Source organism: Oryzias latipes, chromosome 2 (genome assembly GCF_053564925.1).
Source record: "Oryzias latipes strain Hd-rR chromosome 2, Olatipes_Hd-rR_3.1".
Taxonomy (NCBI): domain Eukaryota; kingdom Metazoa; phylum Chordata; class Actinopteri; order Beloniformes; family Adrianichthyidae; genus Oryzias; species Oryzias latipes.
In genome coordinates this window covers 19,433,257-19,456,265 of record NC_136238.1, presented here as the reverse complement: position 1 = coordinate 19,456,265, position 23,009 = coordinate 19,433,257, and the positions used below count along the sequence as shown (strand labels likewise).

The following is a 23,009-nucleotide window of genomic DNA, read 5'->3' as shown; positions in this document are numbered from 1 at the left end:
CAAATCTACAAAATTTAATACCAACATATTTTTTCTTCCAAATGATGCTTAAGGGCTTAAGAAGTGAAAATCCGTAGGAGCTTGATCTGTAGTTGCTACTAAAAGGGATTTTTTTTAAACTTTTGACCTCTTACCAAGGTCAAAGGTCAACGAAACCTTATTCGGCAGCGTGGGTGAAATTTTGTGAAAATTGTCCAAATAACTTTTTTTTCCCCCCATATTGTGCAAAAAAGGGAAAATTGCCAAATTTTTATAGGAACACGTTACATTTAAGCTTCAGGTTTGACATGAACGTATTTTAATATGAAAATCATGAGCTCGCAGTAACAAACATGACTTTATTGATAAAGCAGAAAGTACAAAAATGTTTCAAAAGTACATCAAATTTTTTTCACAAACTTGAAATATTCTCAGGATAAAACAGCAAAGCAAATCATGCCATGCGCGAAAATAATGACAAAAAAAGATTTCTCACTTGTAAATATAAAAAACATTGATGTAATAGCACACAATGATAGCAGATTGCAGCATAGAATAGAGTGAACATTTACAAAATAAAACAAGATAGAAGAAGCCCTAAAGAGTTACGTTTTTCTCAGTAAATGAATGTGTTAATAGGAATTTTCTCGTCACTAAACTTAAGAAGGTTTGTTACTGCCTACCAAGTGCTTTAAAGATTTTAGACTTCTCTCATTTTTCTTAACATTTTCAAGTTTTTTTTTAGAACCAAAAAAAGTTTTGTTTTTTTCATGTTAATTGTACATTATGTTAAAAAAAATCACTATTATTTTAAGAAATATGTTATGTAACATTGCTGTCTTTGGCCCTATTATATGGCTCCTATCTGGAATTCGGACATAAATTGTAGTTTTTTAATTTGTTGATTTTCTTTTTTTTCCAGTACTGATGACAGATCTACGGAGCCCATGACCTGACATGGGGAAGCAGCAAGCTCGGGCATCCTAAATCTTATAACATTTTTCTTGTTTTCATCGAGACAACAATAAATAGATACCATAGTTTGATTCCTGTTTTTATATTTCAATACATTTTTATATTTGAATTAATGTGGGTCAAGGAGACACGGAAGTAGCAGCAGAAAGCTGCTTTTTCAGCAGAACGGAGAGCGTACCGGGATGTGAATGAACCCAGATAGGGAGAAGTGATCACTAATGTTTTTGTAGAGCTTTTTGAAATAAATAAATCCAATTTCTAGACTTCCTTCATGTTTTCCATGCATTATCATGAGATACACACAGACATAAAAGTGAAAGTATCTGCTTTAAATCCAAGCATTGCTCAAAACAGTGTTTATTAATGACTTAGAATGTGAATTATTATTTCGTGGGAACAAATTATTATTTTGTAGGGAAAAAAATTAATCATTCCGTGGGAACTAATTAATTATTTCGTGGGAACAAATTATTGTTTTGTGGGAACGAATCAATTGTTTTTTTTTTCCCATATCAGGTCATGGGCTCCATACAGATCAGAGTCCTTTTTTTTACAATTCTTACATTTATCTTTCTCTGCTGCTTTCCCCACAATAAGGTTTGACTTTATAATTCAATCCACACATTTAATTTTGGGGGAGAAATGCAACCTTTAATGATACAAACAAACAAAATAGAAAAATAAGAGTTAAATTTAAATCCAAAGAGTCATTTAGATTTCTAACAAAATAGGTTGCTTTTTTTAGAACAAGAGGAAAAATTACATTTGTTGCTTTGGATAAAACCATGAAAAAAAATGTCAAATGGGCTTTTCAAAAGTCCAAAAGCACATGTTCAGTTTGCTTTTAGAAACCTTTGACATGTCAGAATCTTCAGCTCCGGCCTGCCGTCCAGAACCACAGCTGTGTTAGCGGGCAGGAAGCGCCTGCATCTGCAGAGCATCATATGTGTCTCTGCTGGCTGCGTTCAGGTCCTGGTAGACCTGCTCATTTCTCCTTGGGCGCTGCAGAACACACGCTTTTAATTAGCATCACCATGTTTAGAAAAACCTAAAAATCTCACAAGCTCCAGCAAAACATACCTCCTTCACAGGAAGTTCTCGGTACTCATCTCTATCTTGCCCCTTCAGGCCCTAAACAGGACAAATGCACATCAGACCATCAACTTAAGATAATATTGATAGTAAAATTAATGTTTAATCAAAGAAAAGAGATTCTCACCGTGTATATACGGTCATCTTGTTGTTTCCGTCTCTGCTGAAAAATAATATTACACCTTAGTTATTTTCAGTTATAGGAATTTCCCAAAGTTAGCCTGATTTTAGTGATAATTTATTCTGAAACTACACACTTTTTTGTTTTTTACTTTAAGTATTTAATTTAGTCCAGGTGGCTTTTTAAGTGTGTGGATCCATAGCTTTCGTAAATATTAGCAAACCTAGAAATCTATGTGTGTGTCAGAATTCCCATTACTCAATACGTAAATAGAACATTTACTAGTTTTTAGTTCTGTTCGAATCTACAATTCCAAAATCGAGCGACTTAGAAATTTCCCAGAAGTCTTTGGGGGGAAAAAAAACTGTACATCGATGCTCCCACTAAACATGAGATGTCATATGGATGTACAGATGCAGTCTAAATTACGTTGGTCTGCCAAAATCAGTTCTGGATGTCTATACAAACTATGTCAGCTATTTTGATGGCTCATTCAACATCAATTTCAGTTTAATATTTGACCAACAGATTGACATTTTTAGTAGACATCATATGGACAAGCAGATTCCGTCTATATTACGTCTGTCACTCCAAGCCAGTTCAGGACATCTACTTTATACAGTGTGCATATTTTGTCTACTATTTGATGTCTAATCTTCCAGGAAGGTAAAAAGCACTATACAAGTATATGCCAATAACCATTTAATAATACCTTCACTTAAACGTTAATTTGAATTCAACATTTGAAGGTCGGATACAGATTTTCATTAGATGTTATAGGAACGTCTTGAACCAGTGCAGAATTGGAATTTTTGTTTTATTTTTAAATTTTCACAAACGTTAATCTTTATTTTCTTAAAATGTTACGATTCATTTATGTTGAAATGCACTTAGTGGGAAAGGCTCCGAAAGTTATTTATTTATTTGTTTGTTTAGGCTCAGAAAATTATTTCTATATCCACTTCAGAGAAAAAATGAAGTGGGAACATAAGATGATATTTTTCCCTAAATATTAACCTCAATGTTTTCTTGACATTTATTCATAAACTGGGAGAGGTACTGAGGTTCACTTACTCTTCCTTGCTCAGGGTCTCTATGGTGAGTAGTGATAGGCCTGATGTCCTGGAAACAAAAAGAGCTCTTTGAGCATCTTCAACATCATCATCCTCTGAAGCACAGAAGCATTAGCGGAAAGAGACTCACGCTGAATTCCATTTCATCAGAGATCTTCACTTTCGTTCTGAAGAACTGCAGAGACAAGGGTTCAGAAAGGATGTAAGTACATATTGCCAATTATACCATGGTCCTGGGTGAAAATTCGATTCTGATTGGCTGCTGGGTGTGCATTAAAAAGTGATATACCACAGGATAACCGCACGGTGAAAAAAACAACCTTTTGCTTCATCATTTGGACAAAAACAAGCGGTAAGAGGTGAACTTTCTCTTTGAACTGATGCTTTATTCAACCCATCGGATGGATCAGCATTTATATATCGCTTTATATCACCGAATCTTGACTGCAGCGGCGCTGCACCACATGACAAATAGTCCATTTTTTGTGAGAAAAGCGATCCAAATTGGATAAAACAAGAATTAAGGACTAAAACCTGGTTACTATTTCTTTCTTTTGTAAGTGACTGTTGGAGCCAAATTCCGAGTTTTTATTTAATATTTATTTTTGAAGCCAAATCTGCAGTTTATATTTAACGGTTATTGTTTAAGACAAATGCACTGTTTTCTTTTAATAGTTAATTTAAATAAAGATTGTTTGAACTTCCAATTAGATAAAGCTACGTCACAGAGATGCTATTAGCAAGATTCAGTGTTGATTGAAGCCTGAGAAAGTTGGAAGCGATATAGTTTTTTGACCGTGTGTTCGTGTAATTTTATTTTTTGGAATAAAACGTTGATGAAGAACACGTCTCACTCGCGTTTCAAATAACAGTTGCTGGACAGGCTTCAAACGGTGGGACAAAGAGAATGACAAGCAGTGAGAGTGCCACAACAGTGACCATGGTATAAGCGGGTTAATGGCCTTCGAAGTATGCATTATCACTTTTTAACGCACTTCGCGTCGTACGGTTCAGGCTTCTACGGCGTGTGTTAAAAAGTGATAATGCACACTTTGTCTGCCATTAACCCTTACATAACGTCCAGAAATGATTTCTAGTAGTAGAAAATGCCCACAGTCCAAGAGGAACAGCAACATTTAACTTACCAATGGCACAAATAAAACCAGAGAGAATTTTGCATGTCTGTGTGTGCAACAAAAACATTGATATGTATTACTGGGTTGGCCGTCACATGACATATGACTCAAAACACGTGCTCCATTACTTTGCACTGAATCTTGCCCGGGGACGCAATGTTTGGCCATCAACTGCAGTTATCACGTCAAGGAAATAATCGGATTGACAGGAAGCACCTTTCATAAGTTAGTAATCACATTTTAGTAAAGAAAAGTCTAGGTTGGAAGCGTGAAGTGGGTGCTATGCATGCTAGTTTGGGTCACTGATGTGTGTTTTTATTGATGTTTGATATTTTTTGATGATTATTTTATGTTTATTACCTTAAACTTTGACAAACTTGCCGTTTTCAAGACATGATGGGGTAGGAATAAAATGTATTACTTTTACCAAAGACTTTATAGCTGAAGACTGTGTATAAGACACATTTACCAGCAGGTTACTAAATTGTTATAACTAAGCAATCCCACCTTGCTGGTAATTTACACCACTGTTTAAAACTTATTTGCTTGTTAAATTTATTTGTTTCATTTGATTAAGAAGTTGACCAAAATTTGTTATGTTGTTTATGATAAAACGCATACAAATACAATTTATAACAGTATCATGCATTCTCAAATGTTCGACAGATTCATCATTACCCAAACTTATTGTAAAAGATGCAAAATTTTCTTAAACTTATTAACGGAGTTGTTCTTGGCAAATGAGAAGTCATTGGACCAAAAATGAAAAACTAAAAACAACAAAGTTGTATGAAGTTGTACCATAATTTGTCTTATACATTGCAGTGTTAATTTTGTTGTTATAGGTTGGATTGTGATGAAATCGTCCAAAGAAGTATCCTGTGAAACATATGGAGGATATCTTCTGGTTAACCTCAAACACTTGCAGAGTCCTTCACTGTAGTTAACTTCAAAGATCTTGACAGACTCCAGCGACCATCAGACTCAGTGTCTGCTCTCCTGTTGTCATCAGGACGTCACCTACAACGTGCATCAAGTTGAACATCTCTACACAAATCACCGCTGCAAAAACACAACCAACAGAACACCAAGCTAATTCTTTTCAAAGGCCTATTTGAATGTAATTGAGTTGTATTTAACATGTATGTAATGCAAAAATAATAAAAGTTGTAGTTTTCCTATTATTTATTTTTGGTATGCTGTTTTTACAAGGTGCTTCTTATTTGAATGTGTACTAGAGGAAGTTTTGTTTTTCTTTTTACAGCACTTTAAAGGTGTGTTTGATAGGAAAAGGGTTGTTACTTAACATGTCGGTGTGGCTTCTCAGTCATCTAGGCTATGATCAAATGAAAAGTTCTTAATAAAATTTAACTGAGCAAACCAGAAATTTTGTCCAGTTGAGTTTTTTTTTAGAACTTTTTACTTTGTCAAGTTAATCATCCATTCATGCTATTGAACTTCAACAATTTCTTGGCTTAGGTGACAAGCACTTACAAGCTCAGTTACATAGATTCTGGCATATAGGTAAAATCCCCGATATTTCAAAGCTTTTAATAAGACAGCAATGTGTTACCTGTAGGATACACATTGAGCTATAGTTTGTGACAATTGATTTAGAGATGAGGGTGCAAACCCCATCTCTGTGGTTGATGCCTGCCTGTCTTAAAGTGGAACAGAAGGGTTCGGTTTTCGTGACACACAGTGCAGAGCAATGCCACCTGTGTGCGTACGTCACTGTGAATAGCAGCAGCAAATAAAGGCTAAGGCCAATCCAGTTATATATATATCATTGAATACATCAACAATTTCAATTTCTGCAGTTCAAACCCCCAAGTTTTTACTAAAGTTGCAAGAATATCTTCATAAAGTACCAGAAAAATGACACACACACTCATTTATATTTATCTATCTATCTATCTATCTATCTATCTATCTATCTATCTATCTATCTATCTATCTATCTATCTATCTATCTATCTATCTATCTATCTATCTATCTATCTATCTATCTATCTATCTATCTATATAGTTATTATATTATCTCAAGAGTAAAATGATATATTTATTTTAAAGGGGTTAAGCTCCTGCCTGCTCCTTTTCAAACATGTTTTGGATTGTTATTATTACTGTTGTTGTTATTTTTTTTTATCTATAAGTTTGTATCATATAAATTGTATTCCAATTATTGAAACATTTGAAACAAATTTAAGTTAAAAAAAAACAGGGGGAGGGCAAAGCATTACTTTATCAAAGTAAATATATATAACTAAGATATCTTTTTTTTTAATTCTTCTCTTCCCGATTTTCTACTTTTTGGCTCACATGGAAATGAAAATAGTGTTTTAAAAGGATCTTTTTTTAATCATGCGGCGTTTACAAAGTGATTCATTGTCAAACTTTGGTGTTGGAGCTACAAATCCTGGAGGGATCCTGATCTACACTGTGGACAAAAAGTTCTAAAAATCACTTAAATGAAGATCAACAGGAAGAAAAGGAATGTACAGCTGAAGATCATGCTTAACCTCACTTTGAAAGTAAGGTTTTTTGGTCCTTAAACGCAAAGAGTTTACCGACCTTCTCCTTGATGAACATGCCGGTGATGATGAGGCCGTACAGGCCGAGAAAGCCGTCTAAGATGTAGCAGAGGCGGGGGTCAGTCAGCATTGTGGTCTCTGGGGGGAAGGCAGAAAGATGAGAGTGATGAGTAGGAGGAGAAGAGTCTTCATCAAGAAGAGCTGCTGAGACGCTATGAGAGTGCGAGAGAGGAAGCCCAGCGGTTTCCTCAGAGCTCAGATGGTGGCTCCTCAGCTCACAGGTGTGCATGAATGTGATATGTGTGTGTGGTTTAGTGAGTGTTTTGCGTTTGTGAGTCAAACTGTAAACTGATGTCAAGTCAATTCTCGCATTCTGAAAAACCGCAAGACATCAAACCTTCTGCCCGAAGGGGGGCGCTCTCACCAACTCAAACCCCCTCAGTCTGTTGAAGACGTAAACAATCAAAATACTGACACTGAACTCAAGTCTCAACCCCAAAACAGAAACCAGCAACAACAAAAAAAAAAAAAAATCTGAACGATCTCCCTGAACCCTCAAAAGAAGAAACAAGTTGTGCCGCTGGAGAGAAGCAGAACCCAAAACAGATCTTCAGAACTTTAGAACTTTAATCAAGACAAACAAGCTCTACTTCATTGCCAGGAGAGAAGGAAAAGGGTCAAGACAGAACCCCAACACTGTTAATCCAACAAGTCGGAACCTCAAACATTCAACTGTCAGACCATCAGAGAAACAGACCATCAGGCAGAATTTAATAGGTGAGGATTGAACAAAGTCAAGGTGTCTCTTAGCAAAAAAGTAGTCTATTAAAGTGTACTATACTTAGTCTGTACTAAAAGTAAGGCAGCGTACTTTGAGTTTATTTTTTATATACTTTCTATATAGTCTCTAGACCAGGGGTGTCAAACTCATTTTCACATTGGGCCACATCAGCATAGCGGCTGTCCTCAAAGGGCCAGATATAACTTTTACATGTAACTAAATGTAATGAAAAAAAAATGTAACTACTACTTAATCTTAAATAACTCATTTATTTATTATATCCTTTTCAAGTGACAATTACAGTTGCATAGAAAACATATGTTTGCTTGTTACTCTTGCATAAATCCTTTTTATTCAGGTTAGGTTATATGGACAGTGTTTAAGTCCTAGTGCATAGTTGCCCAATCCCATATTTCAAGTCAAATTCCCCTTAGATAATGAATAAAACCACACCAATTTTTATTTTTTATTCTGCAGAGTGGCAGGAGTTTATCAGAAATTCACCTCCGAGTTGTGAGTGGGACTGCTAGTGTTGAGCAATCGCCCGCTTCTAATGAAAAGTCTATGCAATCATGCTTAAATGCGCGTTTCGGCCTTCTGCGTTCACAGTTGTCATGTTCACACGTCGTTGAGCAAGTTTGAAGTCTGTTTCCGGGCTCTAGGTACATTGACCGTGCGCTAACAATTAAACAATGTTACATTGATGGAGAAATTAATAATTGGGGTTTGTGCCCAACTGGAATTCTATGACACCAAGTTTTTTCATTTATTGGAATAGATCTGTAAAAGAAAAAGCCTGGATGAAGATTCAGGAAATTCTCACACATTTGACATTTCACACCAAACCCTCTTCCAACTGTCAATACACGCCCTAGCACTGGGTAGCAAAGGACCTGCGTTCTGCACATTCATGAACCCACCCCACATGGCCGCTGTGTACATAGCCTAACATTGGCGGTGCAGCAAAAATGGCGAGCAATATTGGAGCTGTCCAGACGTACAGTTTTGAGCCAGATGCCAGCTCAGACGAGGAAAATGAAGACGCACATGGATCTAGTTGTTTATCATCAGAATGCAGTGGAGCAGGGGGCTTGTGGCCCTCCCAGCTGTGATCCTTATCAAATGGCATTTATTATGTCTGCTTCTGATACAAATTCAAATTCAACTTTATTTATATAGCGCTTTTCATGCTACATAGCATCTCAAAGTGCTTCCCAGAGTAAGAATAAAAAAAAAATAAGATAAAAAAATGTAATAGTTAAAATAATCAACATAGTAAAAATAATAAAAGTAATATTAAAAATAAATGAATATAATGACAAAATTAATGAATTAAGAAAAAAAACACACAAAAACCCAACACATACACATCCCTCCATTAAGATCAAAACAAATAAAATTAGCTGTTAAAATTTTATAAAATCAAATAAAAACATGTGAACAAGTAAAAACTATGTAAAAGCTTTACTAAAAAGATGTGTCTTAAGTTTTTTCTTAAAATCCTCCACAGTGGCTGAAGCTCTCACGTCCTCAGGCAGGTTGTTCCACAGGCCAGGCCCACAGTGCTGAAAGGAGGCCTCGCCTGTGGGTTTTAGTTCTGACCTTTGGGACCACCAGCAAACCTGCACCTGTGGACCTGAGGGCTCTGGGAGGGTCATAGACTAAAAGTAAATCTGATAAAAAATGAGGGTCCTGTTCAATGTAAACTTTTCTAAACTAATAAAAGAACCTTAAATCGATCCTAAAGCTGACTCACAACGATAAAGGTAAAGATAAAGATAAAGGTATACTCAGAAACGCCATTTTATGCTGAATATTTGAAATTCATCTCATCCACCATGAGAAAAATGGCACAAGAACATGTTTAAAACACAATTTTGATCGGAGTGGTCTTTAAAATGGTCCCATTTAGTCAGAAGAAGTATTCTGGTAGCCCTCTTGCTATCTAAGGCACTTTAACATTGGGAGTGGGGTCATCTGGACCCCACAAGACAGTGTTCTGACCCTTTTTTCTTCAATGATTCTTGATCTTCACTGGTGTCCATGGATTACACGAAATCCTCTTCACCTTTATCCACCTTTGTCATGGTAGGGAGAACACATCATTGTAAGGGTGGGGTCATTTTGACCCCACGAGATAGCACAAGGGGGTAATGTACTTTCTACACAACTATGACCTGTAGTATACTGTAGTTGCTATAGTTATTATAAAGTATACTTAGAAAAAAAACTTAAAGAGTACTACTTTTTGCTGAAGGTTAGAAAAACAGAACCAACAGTTTGGGTTCAAATATTTGCCTCCGATTGCTACAAACTCAGAATTGTATCACAAAAACCTAAATTAAATACACACAAGAAGTAGGACAAATCTGAGCATGGCTCTATATGCAAATTAGTAATGTCTTATCATGGAAATAATCAAGCTTTAATTTAATTTTTTATCAAAAACAGACACGCTTGGTATGTCAGTCAAAAATCAAAGAGATCTTGTATGTATCTTTTTGTATAGATTTATACATGAAGCTGTTCACAGTAGAGTTGATGCAAATGAGCGACTAATTTTTATCTTTTTGATCAAACAGTGCCGTATTTAAATGACAACTTACTTGTTTTTTTACTCATGGTTTTTTCTTTTTTTCTTTTTGAATTCAAGATGGCGAAGACACAAAACTGTGGTGCAGACAGCGAACATCACAGAAACACTTTGTGCCTTCACAGGAAGTGTGACTGTAGAACCAGCCCTCAGCTTCTGGCAGTTTAGGCTCAGAAATCGTATAGTAACGAGTTTCCACATGAATAGAAAAGAACAAAAGGGATCATCTGAGACCTATACACATGTGCTTCTGAAAGGTATAGAACAACAAAAGCGAGCTATTTAAAGTAGGTACTACTATTGGCGTACAACTTCTATACAGTCAGAATGTCTTATAGAACAGGTTGTAAAGCTGAATCTAAAACAAGGGGGCAACTTGTTTGATCTTATGTTGTGATCCTTAAAAGGAACAGCTAAAAGGAAAAAAATTAAAAATACTTGGTGACCAACTATGAGCAAGAATTAAATATTGTAAATATAAAAACATGAATGTTTGGTGTTTTCTATCTATTTTTTTTTCTTTATCTGAGTGGCACGTTTTCCATCTTTTGTTTCCTGCTATCCTTGTCTGCAGATTCTCCTCAGTTGCTTTATCAGAACACCTGACTGGGCGATGATCTGAATAGCAGTTTTCAAACCCTGACCATTGTCTGTTGCCTTTATATGAGAACTGGACTAACTGATCTGTCCAACCAGGTGTTCCAAACAGGAAGTTGGCTCCAAGAAGCCAAAATCCCATAGACTTCTATTGAGAAATAAACAGATATTACTCTGTCGTTCTATTCGTCAGAATAACCTAAACACTAAAATATTTTTAACATGTTTTAGATAATCCTATTTCTTTTAATATTTCTTCTGTAGTTATTCAAGTTATAAACTGAACTAAACAGATGCCTCAATAACAGTAGGTGGTCTCATGTCGAACGTTTGATTCGTTTGATTGACAGATTCTCCCAAACCCTCTTTCAGTGGTAGTGGTATGACTTTCACCAAGCTCACTCCTGCGTGGTTGCCATAGAAACTTACACCCAACTTGGACCAATCTCCGCTGACTGACAGGTGCTGATCTGGAAACTGCCGGAGTTATTTGACGCCAAATCTTTCAAGTATTGGAATAGAGCTGTGAAAGACAAAGCCTGGAGAAAGATTCACAAGATTTTGCACCACTTCCAAATTTGGCACAGGACCTCTTCCAACTGTAGGTGGTTGACATTCGCTAGTAAATTGTGGAAAAAGAGAAAAGTAGAAGCAGCCCCTCCCCACTTGTCCAGTGTGAACAACATGGGCATGTAACGTGGATTCTTGAGCACTCGTCACACGCCTGGTGTGTCCATAGCTTTACTCGTCAAGGTCAGTTATAAGTAAGGTTTACGGCAGCAAAGCTATGGAATGATTTTATCCACGTAGGAGAAAGCTGCATCTCTATAAAGTGATACAAAACATGTCTAAAAAAAGCTTTTCACCTCTGCTCTGCCCTGGTTTCAGTAGAAAAGAGAAAAAAAACATTTCAGAAAGCAAAAGTAATTTACAGAAATCCTTACAAAATGTTAACACAAGAAGAAATTGGAAAAAGTAGGTACCATGGGACAACCAGCGATGCCCGATGGTACCTACTGTTTCTCATTGTGTTTTGCTTTTTTAACCTTTCATTTTGTTTTCTGAAATTTTTTGTTTGTTTTTTGTTTTTTACGTTTTCTTTTCTATAATGTATTGCTGTTTGTTTGTTTGTTTGTTGTTTTGCTTTTTGAATTGTGCTTGTGATCTTAAAAATGACTTTGCATCGTGCAATTTGTTGATGTGATTTGTCCTTCAGGGCCACCGTAGTAAAGTGTAATCAACATTTATTTGAAGTTGTCTTTTTTATTGTGATGAATTTTGTTATCACCTTGGGATTTACCATTATTGTTTGGTTTTGTTTTGTATGTTCTGAGTTCTCTATAATCAAATTTATTAGATGGAGGGCTTAGGGCTTATTTAACCCTTATATTATGTTTGGGTCAAAATTGACCCGCTTTCAAGTGTGAAGACGGGTCAATTTTGACCCAAACACAATATAAGGGGTTACATAAACCCAAAAGGTTTTGGTCGCTATCTGCACTGTATATAATTTGCTCTTATTTTTAATTGTGCCAAATAATAAACGGTATGAGGATAGAAGGGATGGAATTTTTTAAAGGGAGCACCAAAAAAAGCCGTTTACCGTAACAGAAGAGTTACCGAAACTGTAGCAATGGAAATCATACAAAGAAATGATGATTAGTAAGGTTTCAGCCAAAAGGAGTATGTTATGCAACACTCTCCAACAAGAAAAATACATTTATTTCCTGCAGTAGTTAGGTTTTGGTTTCATCTCTCTTTCTGTGATTCATCCTTATTAATGCCAATAAAGCTCTGCAGACAGGAAACACTCAACGCACGACTGCAGTGGATCAGCGCAGACATCACCTCAGTCATTTTCCGCTTCTGTTGAAGTCCATCTGCATGTAAACAGAGAGTGGAAACAGCCTCTACAGCACAGATCCTCCTGACTCATCTGTGGCGCAGGCAAAGGCGTTTCCCGGCAAAAGAACTGACTCAGCGAAATGCTTTCCATCGTAACAGGCATAGGTATCCTCAAAGCGCTTCAAAGTTCACACACCAGGAAGTAGACTAATCTGCTGGGGTCTGGAGGGAGCTGGGGTTTGAGAAGTGGGTCGTAAAAGAGCCGCCGCACACGCTCCGGGATGATGTTGCTCAATAGTTGACGCGTTGGTTGAAAATCAAGAAACGGGAAAAAAAGAGATAAACATGACCTCCATCAGAACTTTGAATTTTGTTTTCTTCAAAATTTCAGACAGAGAAAGGCTTCCTTTTTCTTTTATAGCTATCTGGACCTTAATAATGCTGATTGTTTGAGCCTAATATAAGGCTAAATGATAATTATTCAGCCAAAATTGAACAAAAATCTACAAAAAGGAGTTTTCTAAGCAACAGGTGTTCACAAATCAGCTTTTCTTCTTATAGATGGTGAAAAGGATCAATGAGAATTAAAGCCTTAAGAGGTTTGAGTTGGATCTTTGTAGATCTTTCTTCTTTGAAACCGTTCTCTGGTCATGGTCAAAACTGACCACAGATTTGCTGCTTTGTGCTGACAGATGGCGGTCTGAGTCCCGCTGCCATAAATGCCACATTTGGGGGCCGTCACCTTCACACAGACACATTTACTTTGCAGGTTTTCATGCATTATATGAAAAAACAACAGAAAAAAGAGCTGTTTTCTCAATCAGACAATATGAATCAATGGCAATGAAAGCAAGTATTACAAACAAAAAAACAAACAGTTGATTTACGTTCCATTTTTTTTTCCTGTGTTCTTCGTTTGAATTTCTGTAAGAACTGTAAAAGCTAAAAACTCCAAACAGGCTGGGCACTGACCTCATCATGAAAACTATAAGAGAAGCTGCTGTCAAAAGTTTAGAAGCCACAATACGTCCGTGTTACAGACATGACCCGTTCTGTTGATGTTCTGGACACAGTTGGGGACGCCTTAAACATCTATCCGAATGAGCGGTTTACTTTATTCGTTTGTGAGTCAACTCCGACGAAAACATTGGACACAAAGCAGCAAATTCCGTGGGTTAATAGGACGCTCCCAATGTGGGTGTCGCACATTGTCCATTTTTCAAGATACTTCTAAAACAATTTTTGATCATAATTTTTTTTTAATTTCCTTATCAAAATTGTGTTTTTTTTTAACTTTTCAATATAATTTTTCTGTTTTCCGAGATAGTATTTTGGTTTTTTAACATAATTTTTTTGCTCAAATTATTTGCTGCGTTTTTAAACTGAGGAGATAAGGACGCGTCTACATCTTGCATTACTCGAACATGCTGGTTCACTCTCAGAGAAAGAGTAAGGATTTTAGAGATTTGTGTGGATTTTATTTTAACAACACTGTATTGAGTACTTGGGATGTTTTTTTTTTTAGATTATTTATGGTGAATTACTGACAAACTGCTACTGTCAGTCTGGGTTATTTTCGTGTCCTTTATTGACGGTCCCTGCCTGCCTCTGCAGCTTCACATCAAGGCAAAAAGCGGTTGAAATAAATAAACGGTTCATAATGGTCAAAATCTATTACTTCCCCAATATTTTTGCTCTGTAATGTTTGTGGGGAAAAGTAACAGAACTAAACCGTTTCGCAACGAGAACATAAAGAAACTTTTAATTGCAGCTCATCTTATAGTTTTCACGAGCACATGAGCTTAGATTGTAGTTCTTAGAAATATAAGAACTTATATTAGAACAAAAAACACCTGTGTTTTTTTAATTGTATTTTTTTAAAGACAAAAAAAAAAAAACAGATCCAGCAAATATCACCTTTTTTTTATTGAATCCAACATGCTTCCATAGAAATCACTCTATATTTGTTTAGAGTATAGTTTAAAGTCCTCACATGTATGTGAAATTTTTATTTTATTTTTTTTTATAAATTAACATTGTTTCATTTATTCAGCTCTATATTTTAAAATATTTATTTCATTTTTTTTATTTGCTTGGAGTAGCTGCGTATTTTATTTATCCGGGTAAATTTGCTACATTTTGATCAAATCAAAAATAAATTTGAGGACTTTTTAAAAGAATTCTGTCGATAGTTTCAAGTTTAAATGATCCTATGTCATCTCTGAAAAACTTTTTAAAATCTACTTTCAGAAAGTTAAAGTCGCTTATTCAGTTAAACCATCCAAAACAGATTTTTTTTTTTTTACTTAATTCAAAGTGGCGTCCAGCAGGGATGCGCCCTGGGCCCACTTTCTCAATACGAGGTCTTAGTTATAGCCTGAAATCAAATCAAATCAAATCAAAGTATATTTGTACAGTACCTTTGAAACACAAGGCATTCAAAGTGCTTTACAAGATGAAATTTAAAAACAAAGGATAAGACAAACAAATATGTAATTAAAAACCGGCACAATGCCAACCCCCCCCCCCTACCACACACACACACACACACATATACTGACTCGCTGTGATAAAAGACAAAAGGATGCAATGTAAAAAACCTGGCTTGTACTGAGGTTGAGGAAACAAAGTTTTGGGGACATGTCTCCATTGGGGACGTGGAGGATCCCTCCACAGCTAAAATGTAGAAGGCGTAAAATAAAAGATAAATCAATGAATTAAAAAGGAAAATAAGTACATAAATAAACCTAAGTAGACATATAAAATGGTAAAAGTGACTAAATACATTGAAATGAATAAATAGATTAATTAAAACTAAAAAACAAAAATAGCTATATACACATATCAAATTGATAAAAAGAGAAAATTAAAAAATATCCAATGAATTCCTAAATTTCAATTAAAAGTAAGATTAAAAAAGGTTTTGAGCCTTCCTTCAAAAACATGAACAGTCTCTCTGGGAGGCCGTTCCACAGGCGAGGTCCATAAAAACTGAATGAGGCCTCGCCATCAGTTACAGATTCTGTCTGTGCTGAACCGTTTTTTTGTTTTGTTTTGTTTTTTTCAGGGCTGAATTACCTACTCTCTGTGAGGCTGATGGAAAATTAGCGCCCCTGTCTCTGTGTGTGTGGTTCTGTTCACATTTTAAAGACAGGAAACCGGTCTTTTAGTTTGCGGTGAGCAGCTATCAGGCCCTCTATCAGCACATGCATATACATGAGATAAAATGACCTGACACATACGTGCACTAACACACAGCGATACTATCTTCTACGTCTGACAGGCACCGCTGCGGCTTTTTTTTGAAAACTTGTTGAATTGAACCCCTGGTTTTGAATGAATTAAATGGAAATGTTTTTCTTTTGGATTAGCAGCATGTATTAATCTGTGAGTTGGCTATTATAGCTCAAGAATGGGTTCAAATCAGTGAAGGTTAAAGTTCATGCTGTTGAAGGAGAACCAGGTTCATCAAGGCATCCTCAATCAAGAACTTAAATACATTTGCAGCAGAAAAAAAAATGAAAAGAAAAATCCTAAATGTCCTTCTAAACTGCATGGTTATGTCTGAAGCAGGCCTAGGTTTAGAAAATAGTATCGTCAATGCAAGAAAAAAACTGACAAAGAGGAATCAGCTGCAGTTTGTCAGATATTGAACCCAAAAAAAATTGAATAAATCAGCCAGAAATTAAGAAAATATTTGTATTTTGGAAAAAGCAAAACTACTTAATCTAAACGGTAAGCTTATCTTGAATGTTTAGTTTAATTACCTGAAAAATATCTACAAGTTTAAACGTTTTTAAACGTATAACAGCACTTTAATCCCTAATGTTGCTCAGTTTTTTTCTCTGTCTTTATTTAAGAGTTAGAATACAATTCAGACTTGTTGGTTTTTTTTTTAATAATAATAATTTTTAATATTTGTGTGATTTTGGCTGATTGCTGAAGTGAAAATTACCTTGTCAGGTACAGACTGTTCAGTTTGTAAGTTAAAAATTCAGTTTCAAATCTGGCTATTCATTTTAATTTTAGGGCAAAATAAAGACCAACACTGGTCCAACCAGCAAACGTTTTAGCATGGAGAAATCTGCCATAGCTATTGTTGGGGCTCCAGCTGTCACCGAACAGCAAAATCAGCGCGAAGCTGCAGGAGACCATCTTCTAAGTGTGCTTTATTACTGTTATGTTTGTGCCGCTAACACAAAGCTCCACCGCTCCTAGCATGTCCCTGTCTCTTAGCAGCCGGACACACAGAGAAAGCACTGAGGTCATCGCCCCGCCTCCCCTCTGCAAATGCTAAGTGGAATTAAATAATGTGACACTATTCGCAGGGTGGATGTGAAAATGAAAATGCAATCCCCTCTTTGCATTTTCGTTTTAATTATGACACAGAATAAGCGGCTTTTAAGTATATAATGAAAAAGCATTTTGAAGTATTGATTTTTTATTTTAATTTTGAGTCATTTGGTGCAGCTTGATTTTGAAAATCAAAAAGCATTTCTGTTAATCCATTTTAATTGTCAGAGAATACCATTTTCATTCTCATTTTAATTAAGTGACAGAATAAGCTGTGTTGAAGAAGAAAATGAAAAAGGATTTTGGTGGATTGCGTTTTCATTTTAATTTAGAGTCAAAAAAATGCAGCTTTATTTTGAAAATGAAAAAGCATTTCTGGTTTTGACTTTTATTTTTAATTATGCTACAGAATTGCTTCCATACTTTGAAAGAGAAGGACGAGTTGAGTGGAAAATGAAATACAACAAAGATGCAGCTGAGTGATGAATAATAAAAACACAACCTTAAATTAGAAAATTACTGAATTTCTTTAAAGGAAAAAAATGTACAACCTCGTCATAAAAAGTACTGAAATACACTTAAATTAAAAATTTTGGAGGCGTCCTCGCTGCCAAGACGATGAAAAATGAAAAAACATCCAAAGTTATAGACAGAAATTATTTTTGCTGTGTTAAAATTACCTCTCTACTGGTTCGCCATTTTTTCGGGGTGTCAATCTACAATTCCAAAATCTAGTGCCCTGGAAACTTCCCAGAAGTCTCTGTAAAACTAATGAGTCCGCACCGATTGGGGTAAATAGACCACAATGCATCGCGGAGGAACGATTTGTCCTCATCTAAACACAGTGGAATAAGAAGAAAGGCCCTAAAAAATAGAAAAGCAGCGAGCGTGTGTCAAAATAAAAAATCCTGGGCACAGGACAGCCCCACACTATGTATAGGGGTTAAGGAGTAGTGCGGGAATTGGGACGTTGCCTCAAAGACACACCAACTTTATTCCCTAAGAGATGTTTCTAAAAAGCTCTGATATCTGTGGAGCCATGGACATTTCAATATAAAAGACTAAATTCTTCCCTAAAAATGATCAATTGTGGCCATGAATTAGAATTTTGTATGCACAAATTAGCCTTTTTTTTATGCACAAATTAGCAATTTATTAGAATTTTGTGTGCACAAATTAGCAATTTATTACAATTTTATGTGCACAAATAAACATTTTGTATGCACAAATTAGCATTTTATTCGAATTTTGTGTGCCCGAATTAGCATTTTATTAGAATTTTGTGTGCACAAGTTAGCATTTTATTAGAATTTTGTGTGCACAAATTAGCATTTTATTAGAATTTTGTGTGCACAAATTAGCATTTTATTCGAATTTTGTGTGCCCGAATTAGCATTTTATTAGAATTTTGTGTGCACAAGTTAGCATTTTATTAGAATTTTGTGTGCACAAATTAGCATTTTATTAGAAATTTGTGTGCACAAATTAGCATTTTATTAGAATTTTGTGTGCACAAATTAGCATTTTATTAGAATTTTGTGTGCATAAATTAGCATTGGTGGCCACAAATTAGCACACCACATACGTGCACACAAAACTTTAAATTGTGGCCACAAAATACTAATTTGTACCAACAAAGTGCTTAATTCTACCAAAAAAATACAAATCCGTGGCCACAAATGATTAATTTGAAGAAACTTAGTTGTAGGAACTGATATTACAATACTAGTCGGTGCTCTCAAAATGCTCCTTTGTGTCAATGAAACACACATTTTTGAGCCAACAAAATGCTAATATTTGAAAACAAATTTTTAACTTGTGTTGAGAAATTACAAGTCAGTGCATGCAAAATACTTTTTTGTGGCTAGAAAATGCTAATTAGTATTAACAAAATGCTAATAAGATGCTAATACATGGCCACAAAAATCCAGATTGGGGTGCACAAGATACAAAAAGGTAAGTTTTTCCTCACAAAATACTAAATATTTCATGCATGCTAGGTTGTGACCACAAAATCCTATATAGCCACAAAAAAAACATTTGTTACAAAATGCTTATTTGTGCCATCAAAAAGTTTTAATTTGTGCCACAAATTATTAATTTCTGTTTTTTCCTTTTCCTTTTTTGATGTAATCTTCAAGTTTTGAAGGTCTCTTTACTTTAGGGCCCGTCTCCGCACGCATGGCTGCCCCTGAGTGTTCTGCTGTGGTTTCACGGTCGACCCTTCAGCAGCTGCTGCACTTCCAGGTGGCATTCTATCAACTGCATCCGTCCTGAAGAAGAGCAAAGTCTTCTTCCAGCAGGACGAGCGCAGCCTTCGTCTCAGACTCGAACTCGAAGGCCGTTTGAGAGCCAAAGAGCGGCGGGGAAACACGCTTCAGCCTTGAGAAGCAAAACCGCAGATTTACTTCCTGACTGTTGGTTAACTTTCTGTGGTCAGCTTCCTGTGAGCTGCAGTCATCTTCGCCACCCCTTCTCCTCCTCCTGTCCACACTCACAAACACAGCCTCCTCTACATCAAAGCAAATATTAGCCTGAACTTTTCTCAGACAATTGCTGCCACTGAGCACGCTCCCTGAACTCTGCAGACATTCAGGGGTTTAGGAGCTCTGCTCACAGTAACAGTGGATTCTTTTCATGTGGAGAGTTCTCATGTGATGAAGAGGAAATGGTGATGAATGCAGGTTTGAGAGTCATTTGCTGTGAAAAGATCAACACAACAGAACTCAACAGACTGCCGCTTTGAATCTATACTGATAATTCGGGCAAATCACTTTAAATATTTGCAGATGCCTTGCTCCAGATACGTCATTGTTGTGCGTTCCTTTCTTAGCAGCTACACTAATAAGAAGGTTGTGTCATTGTTTTTACAACTAATTATTCGTTGCAGTTGCGTGGATGCAGGACAACTTTCTCCAGCTAAACTCAGACAAGACCGAAGTTATTGTTTTTGGCCCACAGAAACAAAGAGAAAGTGTCAGCAGCTACCTTCATTCTCTGTCTCTTAAACCCTCAAATCAAGTCAGAAATCTAGGGGTAATCATGGACTCTGACCTGAACTTTAACAGCCATATCAAGTCAGTAACATCAGCAGCATTTTACCATCTACAAAACATTGCCAAAATCAAAAACATAGTGTCAAAGCCAGACCTGGAGATACTTAATCATGCATTTGTCTCCAGCAGGTTAGACTACTGTAACGGCCTGCTCACCGGCCTCTCCAAACGAGCTGTAAAACAGCTTCAGTACATCCAGAATGCTGCTGCTCGAGTCCTGACCAGAACCAGGAAGTATGATCACATTAGTCCTGTGCTCAGGTCTCTGCATTGGCTCCCTGTACCTCAAAGAATAGACTTCAAAGCAGCTCTGCTTGTGTACAAGTCTCTCCATGGCCGAGCACCAAAGTACATCTCTGACATGTTAGTGCCATATGAACCATCTCGTACTCTGAGGACCTCAGGGGCCAGCCTCCTGTTGATACCCAGAGTCAGAACTAAACAAGGGGAATCAGCGTTTCAATATTCTGCAGCTAAAATCTGGAACAGCCTCCCTGAAGGCGTAAGACAGGCCTCTTCTGTGCTCATGTTCAAATCTAGACTTAAAACATTTCTGTTTAGCCGTGTATATGACTGAAAGGTCCTATCTGCACTTTTCTTTCCTTCCTTTCTTTTTAAATCTTTTTTTTTCTTCTTTTCTTTTAAAGTAAATTTTATGTTGATTATTTCTATGATGTATTGTGATTTTAATGCATTTTTTCTGTTTTGTGAAGCACCTTGAATTACTTTGTGTACGAATTGTGCTATACAAATAAACTTGCCTTGCCTTGCCAGTTTGAATCTACTTGATTGGACAGTGATTTGATGCTCAATATTCGAAAAATTCTTCAGGTCAGGCGCAGCTCAGTTGCCACGGCGACGGCCAGCTTTAAGTCAGTCAGTCGTGTTTAGACCAAACCTTACATTTCAGATGTTGAAGCGCTTTCTTTCCAATCGCAAATATCCCATGCAGATGTCAAAGGATTTTCAAAATAAAGTTCAAGAAAAAGAAAAGTCATCAACTATGTTAATTAAATAATACTTTTAATTGGATTATTGCTTGGAAATAGTCAGGAATTGTATCCATTTATTTAAGTATTGTTGGTGTTCTATATTAAATGACTTAAAATGATATGTTTTATTGTTTAATTTCGCAAACATTATTGTTAAATTAGAAATTTTGTCAAACATCTTCAAAAAATGTGAATTATTGAGTAGCGCTAATTGTGTTGACGAAACAAAAGGCTTTTGCAGTTACATTACATAAGGTTCTGACTGAAGGTTCTAGGAAACATCCAAGCTTAACATTGAAATAAAGCTACGAGACGAAACAAAACAGCATTAATATAATTTGGTTTATGAGAAAAACAATGACATAATATACAAATGATCATGGTTTATTGTATTTAGAAGCCAAGACTAAAAGTTACAGCTACAAATGAAAAATTGTGTCAGATTTAAAAAAATAAATTAAAATTTAGTAATTTCTTAAATATGAATCTGAATTGGAAACTTTTGTTTGACTAATTTTTCATTATCTTAGTTTTGGTTATAATACGTTTGTGAAATGTATTTATATGACTTGAAATGAGGCTAAATATTTACACCTGAATGACCCCGCCACTTTCATCACAAGACTTATAAACTTTTGCTGTGTGAACTAAATTTTGCAGCACAAATAAAATAATTAAAATATGAACAAATAGAAGTGTTTTACATGTTTGCAACAGTTTGAGAAATCCACTCTTAAGTCTTTAAATTTAGTTTTTGTCCATGAAGGCTCAAACTTATATCAGATATTACCTTTTCTGATTGTTTATTTATGATCCATCAATACATTTAATTGTTTTCGGGTTTATTTATATTCATCTTCGAAGGCCAGATATTTATTAAATGCATTTTTAACCATATTACTTTCAGTTTGCTTGTCTTTTTATGGGTTTTTATAAGAGAAATTGCTTTTAGTTTGTAAAAACAAAGTTTTTTAGAGATTTAAATATACAAATGTGTCATAGATTTGTAAATTTATAGATCTGATTCAATCCAAAGCGTTTAAAAAAAATTTAAACTCATTACATTCTTCTTGTTTATGAAGTAAAGTTGGTTGCAATAACGCATCTTTGGTTTAAGCCAGAATTTTAAAAAATGTGTATTAAATTGAAAAACAAGTAAAGGCAACACAAAAAAGGATGAATAGTTTTTGTACAGTTGAAAAATAACTCCATTTGATGTTGAGGTTTTGATGCTAAATCCCCCCGACAGAGGACCTCAGAGAGATGGTGAAACCTCCTCATCCTCCTGTGACGAAGAGGGGAAGGAAACAAACAAAAGCTGGAAGCAGCTCAACCCAGGACGGTACGAGGATGGAAACCGAAGGACAGAAGGAAAGTTCGGATAAGAAGAGAGGTGACCGTGGATGAAGCGGTCAGAACGGTGGAGAGGCGTCTGAAAAACAACTTAGATCTGTAGTCAAAGCTGATAAATGCTTCCAAAAAAACAGCCTCATGTGGTTTGTAGCTCAGACAACATCTCAACCAATACACTTTTTGCTGCTTTTTAGTTTTTCTTTACAAACCAAACTTTCACATATGTTCCCTTTTTCTTAAATATTCCGTCAGGTTTCAGTTCAGCGAGCTGCTATAAGTGGGACCTTTTACGGCGCCAGGAGGATGTGTCGCCATGAGGCCTCAGTCTGCAGGACTGGACGTCAAGATTGGAGGCTTACCTGCCGAGGCCCCGGGGAGCCCGAAGGCCAGCAGCAGCAGCAGGCCAGAGAGCCTCGTTTGGAACGCCATGGCAGACCCTTTCTCCAGACTAGAGTTTCTTCAAGCGGCAGAGTGGCGGCGGCGGTGTGCTTCTCCGAGACTCGAAGTGGAACAGGAAGTGGGGGAGAGGCTGTATGCCAGGTGACATGCAGCGACACACTTTGTTTAACGCACTCCCCCACACAGGAGG

At 36.2% G+C, this 23,009-nt stretch overlaps 1 protein-coding gene across 2 annotated transcripts; it reads right to left on the bottom strand.

The window, feature by feature from the left end:
- Positions 1-318: 318 nt before the first annotated feature.
- Positions 319-22,973, bottom strand: cd247 (CD247 molecule). Of its 2 annotated transcripts, none has more exons than XM_004066447.5 (7): positions 22,780-22,969; positions 6,951-7,048; positions 3,371-3,415; positions 3,242-3,289; positions 2,174-2,209; positions 2,035-2,085; positions 319-1,956 (listed from the first exon to the last, which is right to left on the bottom strand). In XM_004066447.5, exons 1-7 carry the CDS (start codon positions 22,847-22,849, stop codon positions 1,861-1,863), a joined length of 444 nt encoding a protein of 147 aa, XP_004066495.1. In that variant the 5' UTR covers positions 22,850-22,969; the 3' UTR covers positions 319-1,860. The 2 variants fall into 2 exon arrangements, with proteins under 2 accessions (XP_004066495.1, XP_011481046.1); XM_011482744.4 differs by having other exon boundaries at positions 1,702-1,956; positions 2,174-2,206; positions 22,780-22,973.
- Positions 22,974-23,009: the final 36 nt, after the last annotated feature.

Excerpts from the sequence above, each read along its gene's own strand:
- cd247 (XM_004066447.5), bottom strand. The coding sequence starts at position 22,849 with ATGGCGTTCCAAACGAGGCTCTCTGGCCTGCTGCTGCTGCTGGCCTTC. Across the intron at positions 7,049-22,779 it reads GCTCCCCGGGGCCTCGGCAG|AGACCACAATGCTGACTGAC; the intron begins GTAAGCCTCCAA and ends CCTTCCCCCCAG. Across the intron at positions 2,086-2,173 it reads AAGATGACCGTATATACACG|GGCCTGAAGGGGCAAGATAG; the intron begins GTGAGAATCTCT and ends TGTCCTGTTTAG.